Source organism: Thamnophis elegans, chromosome 15, assembly GCF_009769535.1.
Source record: "Thamnophis elegans isolate rThaEle1 chromosome 15, rThaEle1.pri, whole genome shotgun sequence".
NCBI lineage: Eukaryota > Metazoa > Chordata > Lepidosauria > Squamata > Colubridae > Thamnophis > Thamnophis elegans.
In genome coordinates this window covers 14,816,149-14,827,655 of record NC_045555.1, presented here as the reverse complement: position 1 = coordinate 14,827,655, position 11,507 = coordinate 14,816,149, and the positions used below count along the sequence as shown (strand labels likewise).

Sequence of the window (11,507 nt, the reverse complement as noted above, 5' to 3'; positions counted from 1 at the left end):
TGATTTTTTACAACCCCTGGTAAGCCCCAATTATGGGAGGAAGCTAACTGCTTCCATCATCTGTCCTTCGGCTCGTCACAAGAGTCCATCACGACAGAAACCCAATATTTTTACTGTTGCCTTTGTTATATTATCAGCACAAATAAAAAAACACACACACATATATATATACATATATACATATATACATATATACATATATACATATATATATATATATATATATATATATATATATATATATATGTATGTATACACACACACACACACACACACACACACATATATATAGTATGTAGTATTTGTGCTGATAAATAAATAAAGGGGGACTAGTATAGATCTATTTCAAGCTATTTAGCTCTCATCAGCTAGCCATACCCTTACTGGGATTCGAACCTGGGCTGTATTGCATATTAGGCAGATGTATTAACCACTAAGTCACAGGCTCTGATCCGTTATCAGCTGAGCCAGGGAGAAAGGTATATATTTAAAGTCACAACCCCCAGTATGCCCCAATTATGGGAGGAAGCTAACTGCTTCCATTCTCTGTCCATTGGCTAGTCACAAGAGACCATTCAGACAGAAAGCCCAATATTTTACTGTTGCCTTTGTTACATTTGTGTAGTATTTGTGCTGATAAATAAATAAAGTTAGCTTCCTCCCATAATTGGGGCATACCAGGGGTTGTGACTTTAAATATATACCTTTCTCCCTGGCTCAGCTGATAACGGATCAGAGCCTGTGGCTTAGTGGTTAATACATCTGCCTAATATGCAATACAGCCCAGGTTCGAATCCCAGTAAGGGTATGGCTAGCTGATGAGAGCTAAATAGCTTGAAATAGATCTATACTAGTCTCCCTTTATTTATTTATCAGCACAAATACTACACAAATGTAACAAAGGCAACAGTAAAATATTGGGCTTTCGGTCTGGATGGTCTCTTGTGATGAGCCGATGGACAGAGAATGGAAGCAGTTAGCTTCCTCTCATAATTGGGGCATACCAGGGGTTGTGACTTTATATATATATATATATATATATATATATATATATATATATATATATATATATATATATATATATATATATATATATACACACACACACACACACACACACACACACACACACACACACACACACACAGAGATAGGTCCAGCTAAGCCACGCCCAGACTCCAAGCCATCTGAGTCATCAAAGAGTTCCCATTGGCTGACCTGTTACCATGTCTATTCCAATTCATGAATTCTCATACACTGACAGTGTCTACTCTGTGCCTAGCCTGGTTTTGCAGGTCTTCTAACAAAGCATCCATTGCTAATGTAAGCAAGTCCATCCACCATACTCCTGGTGGCCCTCTTCTTCTTTTTCCTTCTACCTTTCTCAAGATTACATATATAATCAGGGTTTCTTTGATTGAAACTTAATTTTAACAGATTAACAGAGGTGGAAGGGACCTTGCAGGTCTTCTAGTCCAACCTCCTGCTCAAGCAGGAGACCCTACACCATTTCAGACAAGTGGCTGTCCATCTCTTCTTGAAAACCTCCAGTGATGAAGCTCCCACAACTTCTAAAGGGAAGTTGTTCCATTGGTTGATTGTTCTCATTTTACTATATGTATCTAAAACAAGAACAATCTTCCCCTGTGCCTGAAGAGAAAAGTTCTCAATAAGTGTGTGCTACGGGTTCTAACATATGCTGGTGAAATATGGACACTAGCCTCACAATTGGCAAAAACTACAAGTGGCGCAAAGAGCCATGGAAAGATAAACGCTCATCATCACAAAGCAAGATAGAAAGACCACATGGATTAGAGAACAAACAAAAATATACGATGCCATCAAGAGAATGGAAGAACGGAAATGGAAACAGGCTGACGACGTAGCAAGAACAACTGATGGCAGGTGGAACCAAGGCAGTCATAGAATGGGTCCCACTTGATCAAAAGCATCCACGAAAGAGACCTAAAACAAGATGGATGGATGACATCAAGTATGGCAGGCCCAATTGGCCCATATTGGGACCATATGGGTTGGAAACAACCACTTCATCTTGCAGTGGGTAGAGAAGGGCTAGGATGATGATGATGAGAAGGACGATGATAGCATCATGGACTTAAATGGGAGTAACTCATAGAGCCAGAATACGAGGTAAAGGTACTGATGTATCATTCTATTTCTATGAATTATATAGTATATAACTGGACAACCACTTGTGTGGAATGATATAGGGCAGATGGCTAACTTTTTTATCGTGTGCCAATAGCGCGTGCCCACCCACACTCAAACTCCCCCATGGCCCATGCATATGCACGCACAAACCCCATGCATGCGTGCGCATCTCCCACATGTGCCTAGCCCCCTGTGCATGTGCGGCAGAGACCTGAAAATCAGCCGGCTGGCAGAAAGCATGCGCGCATGCACGGTGGAGCTGAGCTGTGGACGACTGCTCATGTGCCTGCAGAGAGGGCTCTGTATGCCACTTGTGGCATGCATGCCATAGGTTCGCCATCACAGATGTAAGGTCTCCTCCAAGGTCCCTTCCAGCTTGATTGATAAGAACAGAACAACAAAGTTGGAAGGCACCTTGGAGGCCTTCTAGCCTGACCCCCTGCTTAAGCAAGAAACCCTATTCCAGACAAGTGATTGTCCAGTCTCTTCTTGAAAACCTTTCAGTTTTAACATCCCAGCAGGTGGGGGAGAGGGAAACCACCCAGCCTCTCGTGCGGCCCAGTTCTGAAGGGACCACAGCCTGGTAGTGGGCCCTGGGATTGGGGTGTACGGCAGTGGTGAAATTCATTTTTTTTTACTACCGGTTCTATGGGTGTGGCTTGGTGGGCATGGCAGGGGAAGGATACTGCAAAATCCTCATTCCTTCCCCACTCTGGGGCCAGCCAGTGGTGACATTTGCTGGTTCTCCCAGCTCAACTACTCAACTACTCAAAATTTTCCGCTACCAGTTCTCCAGAACATGTCAGAACCTGCTGGATTTCACCCCTGGTGTGTGGTCTCCTGGTTGAGCAGGGGATTGGCCTAGAGCCATGATGCGAACCTATGGCACACATGCCAGAGGTGGCATGCAGAGCCCTATCTGTGGGCACGTACGCCGTCGCCAGCTGCTCTTCTAGTTTCTGACGTGCACATGCACTCCGGCCAGCTGGTCTTCCCTGCTGCCAGAGCACCGGAAAACAGCCTGAAAATGTCCCCAAAACAGGCCGTTTTCAGGCCATTTTTCAGGCTGTTCTTGGCCCGAAAAACGGCTAAGAAATGGCTGAAAACCAGCCTGAAAATGGCCCCCAAAATGTCCCAAAACAGTCAAAAAACAAGCATGCGTGCACCAGCCAGCAGGTCTTCGGGTTTCTGGTGCTCAGGCACACGCAAAGACCAGCTGGCTGGCATGCATGTGTGTCCCAGAAACCCGAAGACGAGTTGGTTGGCATGCGCATGTCTACCAGCCAAATAGTCTTTGGGTTTCCAGCACTCCAGCGCATGTGCATGTGCGCACATTCTTGTTTGGACACTCGGTGCCGAAACACCATCGCTGGCTCCCTTCCAACTCTTGCTTGTTATTCCGTTCCCCTGTCCCCAAGGTGCTTTTTTCCCCCCAGGCAACTGGACTTTCTGGTTTTTCTTGGAAGACCTTTCGCTTCTCAACCAAAGAAGCTTCTTCCACTCTTCAATTCCCACTCTTCCAAGTCTCAAACTGGCCCGACCCTGCTTAGCTTCACAAGAGCACAGTTTCGGGTCAGAGGAGTCCGATTCTGTCAAAAGCACTCAGCGGCCGGGGCGGGGTGGGGGGAGGCGGACGCGCTTGCAACGCCCAGCAGGTCGGTCGAAAGTTAATGCAAGCTGAGCCAAGGCGGGGAGCTGGAGCCGCCTTCCCCTCGCCTCGCCCGGCTGCTCTTCCAGCGCTAGGTGGGGGCCAGAGGAGGAGGCGGAGGAGGCGGGCAGGCGAGCCGCCCCGGTCTCCGCTCCGCCGCGCAATCCGGGGGGGAAGGCGGCCCCAGGGAAGCCAGGCGGGGAAAGGCAGATCCTGCAGCCCAAGAGCAGCGGCAGCGGCGGCTCCCGCCCGAGCCTCAGTGCAGCAAAGATGGCTGCGTGCGCCAGGCAACGCCGGAGCTGCTGACCCCAGGCCCGGCCGGGAGGAGCGCCCACCGCCCGCCCAGAGAGGGAGAGAGAAGGGAGAGATGCAGGCGGCCGCGCTCGGCCCACCGCGGAGCCCCGCCGGCCGTTGAAACAAAACCAGCGGCGGCGGCGGCAACTCCTGGGATAGGCGAAGGCTCCCCTCAGCGAAGGGGGCTCCTCTCGGAAGGCGAATGGAAGCAACCGCCGGGTTTCTCCCGCGGAGCCGCCCCGCGAGGCCCGGCAGCTAGGCGGCCCCTGGAGCAACAGTTGCCAAGCTCGCGGCGTAACTTTGTGCCGAGTCGGAGGAGGAAATCCGCCCCGAGAAAGAAGGAAGGAAGGAAGGAAGGAAGGAGGAGGGCCTCTTGCCTTCCCCTCGCTGCCTTGCCTTCCCTGCCTGCCTGCCTGGCTCTGCCAGGGCGCGGGTGGGCGAGGGCCGCGTGTGGGAGCCCCGCGCGGCGCCCATTGTCTGAGGGCGAAAAGTTGCGGAGCTCCCTGGGCGGGTAGGAGGGGCCTCCTCCTCCTTCCATCGGAGGAAGGCAGGCAGGAAAGGAAAGAAGGAAGGAAGGAAAGAAAGAAGGACAGGGAGGGAGGAAAGGAAGGATAGAAATCGGGAGGGAGGAAAGAAAGGAGGGAGGAAAAAGGAAAGAAGGAAGGGAAAGGACAGTAGGAGGAAAGAAAGGAGGGAGGGAGGAAGGAAAGAAAGAAAACAGAAGGAGGGAAGGAGGAAAGAAGGAAGGGAAGAAGGAAAGAAAGAAAGAGGACAGGAGGGAGGGAGGAAAAAAGGAAGGTAGGAAGGAAAGAAAGGACAGAAGGAGGGAGGGAGGAAAGAAGGAAGGAAAGAAAGAGAACGAGGGAGGGAAGAAGCAAAGAAGGAAGGAAGGAAAGAAAGGGAGAGAGGAAGGAAGGAAAGAAACGAAGCGGGGCCGCCGTCGCCAAAACAACAGCTGCAGCCGCCCGCCAGCATCTCCTCCTCCTCCTCCTCGCCGCCGTCGCCGCCATCGCGGGCCGGGGAGTCGCGGAGCTTCGGGCCGGGGAGAACGCAGGGCCCCGGCGGCGGCGGCGGCGGCGGCTGCCATGGAGCCCAAGCACAAAGAGCTGCTGGCCCAGTGTCAGCAGAGCCTGGCGCAGGCCATGACCGAGGTGGAGCAGGTGATCGAGCTGCTGGAGGCGGCGGCCGTGCTCAGCCCCCGCGACTTGCACCAGCTGCGGGAGGCCGGCCTGAGGATGGCCGCCGGGGGAGAAGGCGAGGAAGGAGACGGCGGCGGATCTAGCGAGCCGATCCCGGCCAGCGTGGGCAAGGCCGAGCTGCTTCTCCAGCTGCTGCTGGCCAAGGAGCGGGATCACTTCCAGGACTTGCGGGTGGCGCTGGAGAAGACCCAGCCTCACCTGCTCTCCGTCCTCTACCTGAACACCCAGGAGGTGCAGCCGGGAGAGTCGGCAGGTGAGTCGGAGGTGAACCCCGCCAGGTTTAGGCTTACCTGGGAGGAAGAAGAGGGGAGAGAGGGAGATCGGCCAGATTGGGGGAGAAGCAGCGTTTGTCCAAACTGGAGCACTCCCATCCAGGAAGTCTTCCACTTAACAACCACAGTGGACCACCCCAGTATTTCTATCCCCCAACTGAGACTCTTAAGTGAGTTTTGCCCCGTCTTCACGACCTTTCTTGCCACCGTTGTTAAGTGAATCGCAGCAGGGGTTAAGTGAGTCACACGGTTGTGAAGGCTTCCCCTTTGATTTTGCTCATGGGAAGGTTGCAAAAAGGGGATGATGTGATCTTGGGATGCCACCACCGCAACTGTCATAAATGGGAGTCGGCATCTGACTTTTGATCCAGCAGCCGTAGGGGATGCTGCAACGGTCATAAGTGTAAAACACGGTCATCAGTCCCTTTTTCCAGCGCAGTTGTAACTTTGGGCGGTCACTGCATGGACTGTTGTAAGGTGTACCTGTAATCCAGATTGAACACCTTGCTGGGAAATGTTTGAACACTGAGAACAATCAACCAATGGAACAGAAGTTGCCTTCGGATAAGGTCCCTTCCAACTCTGTTAATCTGAAGGCTGGCAGAAGTCCCAAGCTTGGATAGAGACCGTTCCCCCCCCCCCAAAAAAATGCTCCCTGCAGGTGTGCAAATGGTGAACCAATCCAGAAACAGTGTGTGTGGGGGGGGGGAAGCACATGGCCTTGGCAGAAAATCCAGTTTGCAAACATGTTTTAAGCTTGTCTGTGTGCTTAAAGAAAAAAGATACTTCCGTTCCAATGGTAGCATCCATAAGCTGAAGGGTTGTTGGATGCACCAGAGATTGAGCTTCTTTTGGCGACTCTAAGAAGGGGTACCATATGTATTTGTGGCATCCGGATTTGTGGCAGCTCCAGACAGGTGGAGAACTCCCTGTGGGGTTCCACCACAAAACCGTGGACGACAAAATCACGGTCGACGAAAGCGCGTATGTGACGTCATCACAGCGCGACGAAAAAGATCGAAAAATGTAAAAATAAAGCAAAAACCTTACCCTAACCCCCCCCCAAACCTAACCCTAAACCTAACCTTTAACCTAACCCTAAACCTAACCCTTAACCTAACGAAAAACCTAATGCTAACCCTTAACCTAACGCTAAACGTAACGCTAACGCTCTAAACCTAACCCTAACCCTTAACCTAACCCTAACCCTTAACCTAACCCTTACCTTTATGTGAATCGGCTTGCTGTAATTTAATTTTTATTTCAATTTTTCGATCTTTTTCGTCGTGTTGTGATGACGTCACATACGCAATTTCGTCGACCGCGCTTTTGTGGAACGCGGTTTTGACGGGTCACGCCCTGTGGTTGTGGCTCTGCCAGTTTTTTTAAAAAAAAAATGCCTTTGGAGGCCATCAAGTTGCCTTGGTTGATAGTTGGACAAACTTGAAGGCTTCAGCTGATACAGATTAACAGAGTTGGAAGGGACCTTGTGTGTCATCTAGTCCAACCCCTGCCCGCCCGCCAAAACAGGAGATCCTACACCATTTGTGACAGATGGCAGTCCAGTCTCTTCTTGAAAGCCTCCAGGGATGAAGCTCTCACCACTTTTGGACTTTGTCTCTTTGGGATTGGACAAAAAGTGTTTGGGTTTTTAAAAAAACCCCAAGATGATGGTCGAACTTCCTAATACGTAGAAATTTGCTTAGGGAGGAATTTTGGAGCTTGCAAATGGCTTCATCAAAAGTGAAGCGTTTCTCCTGCTTGAAGAGGGTGATTCATCTAAGCTCACATCCCTGCCAGAAGCTTTCCTTCTGGCCTCAAGCCTTGCTTTCATTGTGACTCCCCCCCTCCCAATTTTCAGAGCAGTAATAATAATAATGGTGTGCAGGGCTTTAAAAAAATAACTTCCATTATCTCAGTAACCATTGCAAAAGTGCCTTGAGGTAGCTTGTGTTGTTTCTATTTGCAAAGTCATGTCCGACCCATCGCGACCCCATGGACAACGTTCCTCCAGGCCTACTATCCTCTGAAATCCATTTAAACTCACACTGACTACTTCGGTGACTCCATCCAGCTATCTCATTCTCTGTCGCCCGCTTCTTCTTTTGCCCTCAATCGTTCCCAGCATGAGGCTCTTCTCCAGTGAGTCCTTCCTTCTCATTAGGTGGCCAAAGTATTTGAGTTTCATCTTCAGGATCTGGCCTTCTAAAGAGCATTCAGGGTTGATCTCCTCTAGGACTGACTGGTTTTGATCGCCTTGCAGTCCAAGGGACTCGCAGGAGTCTTTTCCAGCATCTTCTCTTTCTTATGGTCCAACTTTCACAGCCATCCATTGCAACTGGGAAAACCATTGTACACACTTTTGTTGAAAGGGTGATATCTCTGCTTTTTAGTATGCTCTCTAGATTTGAAATTGAAATTGCCATAAGCTACCTCTAGTAAATCTAGAGGTAGTTTGTATGAATCCTGACTTCCAAGGATCTGTCTCCTTGCCTAGGAACATCCAGTGAATCAATTGGGGAAGTATGACTGGGTTGCTAGATTTATCAATGAGACTTACTTCCCTGAGTAGGTTTTAGAAATACATTTTGCAAAGAAATACATTTTGGGGAAGCAGATAATTCCACTGGACGCTTCCTGAAATTGAATTACTTAAGTGACCATTCAAAGTTACTACAACACTGGAAAAAAGTGACTTAGGACAATTTTTCACACGTATGATCATTACAGCATCCCCCTTAGTCATGATTTACATTTGGATGCTTGACAACCGATTCACATCGGTTGCAATGTCCTGGGGACGCGTGATCCCCTTTTGACAAGCAAAGTCAATGGCGAATCCAGATTCACTTAACAACCGTGTTACTAACTTATCAACTGCAGTGATTCACTTAACAAAACGTGGCAAGAAAAGTCGTAAAACTGGTCAAAGCTCACTTAGCAAATGTCTCACTTAGCAACATACATTTTGGGTTCAATTGTAGTCGTGTATTTAACACTGAGAAAAACATCGTTTTTCCCTTTGCAAATGCTTTAGAAATGCCCTGAAGTCTAAAATATTCCTGCAACATCATATTTGCTAAATTTGTTACTCCATGGATTTCTCACCTCTCCTAAATGTTGATTCATCCCTGGGTCCAAATTAAAAATGGTGGTTATTGTCTTGAAAAATGGCACATTTTTACCACCTCTAAGCGCTCAGCTCATTTTGCTAACTCTGGAAGTTCATGTGATGATAAGGGTTCATGCATCCCACTGTCACTCTTTGCAGCATAGTTGCTGAAAAAAACCCTCAATTTCAACTCAACCTGTCTTTGTAGAGAATGCAATTTTCGTGACAACAAGGTGGAAGTCTCCCAAGTTTTGTTTTGTTTGATTACCAAAATGTTTCTCAATTTTCCGTCTTGAAGTTGTGTGAACGTCAACTCCCACACTGTCTGAAACATTCTGGAAGTTGAAATCAGCACATTTTGAAGTGGCCAAGTCCAATAAACCTTGGACCCTCCCTTCTAGTTCCTGGTAGTCACTTATCTAAAGATTTAGAATACATAATAAGAGAATTGGAAGGGGCCTTGGAAGTCTTCTAGTTTAACCCTCTAGTCAAGTAGGAGACCCTATGTGCCATTCTGAACATGTCTGTCCAAATATCTTCTTAAAAACCTCCAGTGATGGAGCATCCACAACTTCTGCAGGCAACTTCCACTGGTTAATTGTCCTCACTGTTAGGAAATTTCTCCTTAGTTCTAGGTTACATCTTTCTTTGCTAGGATTCCACCTGTTACTTCTTGTTCTACCAAAGGTGCTTTAGAGAATAGGGTGACCCCTTCTTCTTTGTGGCAGCCCCTCAAATGCTGGAAGACTGTTGTCATGTCACCCCTAGTTCTTCTTTTTTCTAGACTGGCCATACCCAATTCCTGCAACTGTTCTTCAGATGTTTTAACATATCATATGCTAAAAAAATGTTCACCATGTTTATTTGTTTGTTTATTAAATTTATGCACAGCCTATCTTGTTATCCTAAACATACATAAGGTATTTTCTACCTAGCTTTTTAACCTCAGCCTGGCTCTATTAAATACCATCCTTTTCTGATACTCAGTTTGGAGATATGCTTGGAATATGCCTGTAGCTGCTCTTAATATTCCTCTAAAAACTCCTTCCAGGTTTGGCTTCCTTATGTTTTGTCTGCAGTTTCATTTCTTTTATTTTCTTTTTAAAGAGGAGTTGCTTTTATGTGATAATTACATTTTTTGCCTGGTAACAGCAAGGAGGTAGTAATAAATCATAACTCTGGAAGTTTCTTCTCCAGAGAGAGAAATGTGGAATAGAAAGTGTTTCCATCAATAGCTACAAGTGTGTCTTTTTCAAAGACAGGCATTGATGATGGATGGATGGATGGAAGATAGACATTTCCCTCCTCCATTTTCTTTGTTATTTGGGGTTTCTAATGGGGTGGAACGCGGTGGCTCAGTGGCTAAGATGTTGAGCTTGTCAATCAGAAAGGTTGACAGTTTGGCGGTTTGAATCCCTAGTGCTGCGTAACAGAGTGAGCTCCCATTACTTGTCCCAGCTTCTGCCAACCTAGCAGTTCAAAAGCACGTAAAAATGCAAGTGGAAAAATAGGGACCAATTTGGTGGGAAGTTCTGTGCTCCTTCAGCATTTATTCATGCCGGCCACATGACCATGGAGATGTCTTCGGACAGCGCTGGCTCTTCGGCTTTGAAATGGAGATGAGCACCGCCCCCTAGAGTCAGGAACACTAGCACATATGTGCGAGGGGAACCTTTACCTAATGGGGTGAGGTGGGGGATAGAGAAACATCATATTACGGAAAAGAAGGCATTATGTGCAAGACATTTTGCCACTGCTATAAGATGTGATCATTGATTTTCAAAGTTGCTTGTCCAGTTTAAGGAGGGTGCGTAATCAAATGCTGGTTGTTACGGTGTATAATCTGTAACTTTGGGGATCATAAGCCTGGTGACATAGATAGGAACCTCCATCTCAACTGTACAGGTAGTCCTTGACTTAAAACAGTTAATGCAGTGGCTCATCAAAGTTAGAACGCTACTGGAAAAAAAGTAACTTATGACTATTTTTCCCGTGATCATGTGATCAAAATTCAGATGCTTGGCAACTGGTTGTACTTATGACTTGCTGAATCTCAAGGTCATGTGATCCCCTTTGGCCACTACCTGACAAGCAAAGTCAGTGTGGTCGTAAGTCAAGAACTACCTGTAGTTGGATCTGTACTTCAGTCTTACAACCAGAAGGAATAAGGGAGCTTCCATGTAAGGCTTACATGGTAGTTCACAACCAGTGACCAGATCGTACAGTAGAAGCTGATTAGGTGCTCCAATGATTTCTGCCACCTCTTAGCTCAGTAATTTTCTCTCTCTTCTTTTACTCTCCCCATAAAGTTTCAAAAATCCTGCTTCTGGTACCCATCAGCAGGCATTCTGTAGAATGCCCTCCGCTTTGGCCACATGTCAATTAGGGTGTGATAGCTGCTGAGAACAAACGTGCAAAGTTGCCAAAATGATAATGCGTTATCATCCCATCGCAGCTAATAAGCAGCTTTAAAATGGAGCAGAGGAATGGCTCCCTTGTGGCTGGGAAGCTTCCCCTTGTAGCAGCTATTCAAGAGGGGTTCAGCACTCAAGAGGGGTTCATTATAAAGTAGAGGAAGAATTAGTTAAAGAAACAATGACTGTCTGGGCAAAGAGTTTCAGATACAATATAGAATTAGAGAAATAGTTAAAAATTTGGGATAGAAACTACTGACTATGGTCTCGGTCTGTAAAGAAAACCTCTATAAAATATTTTACATCTGCCAACTGCTAGTTTGGCAAAAATGTATAAGAATTCTTCCACCAAATGCTGGAAATGCAACCAGATCCCAGGGACCTACTACCACATCT

The 11,507-nt window shown here is 47.3% G+C and overlaps 1 protein-coding gene across 4 annotated transcripts in view; it reads left to right on the top strand.

Moving 5' to 3' along the window:
- The first annotated feature begins 4,966 nt into the window (after positions 1 to 4,966).
- Positions 4,967 to 11,507, top strand: part of DLG5 (discs large MAGUK scaffold protein 5) — a 132,795-nt gene continuing 126,254 nt past the window's right edge. For all 4 annotated transcript variants that reach the window (XM_032231790.1, XM_032231789.1, XM_032231788.1 and 1 more), the window contains exon 1: positions 4,967 to 5,566. In XM_032231790.1, the coding sequence (XP_032087681.1) occupies positions 5,200 to 5,566 (367 nt within the window). In that variant the 5' untranslated portion in view covers positions 4,967 to 5,199. The remainder of the gene's footprint in view (positions 5,567 to 11,507) is intronic.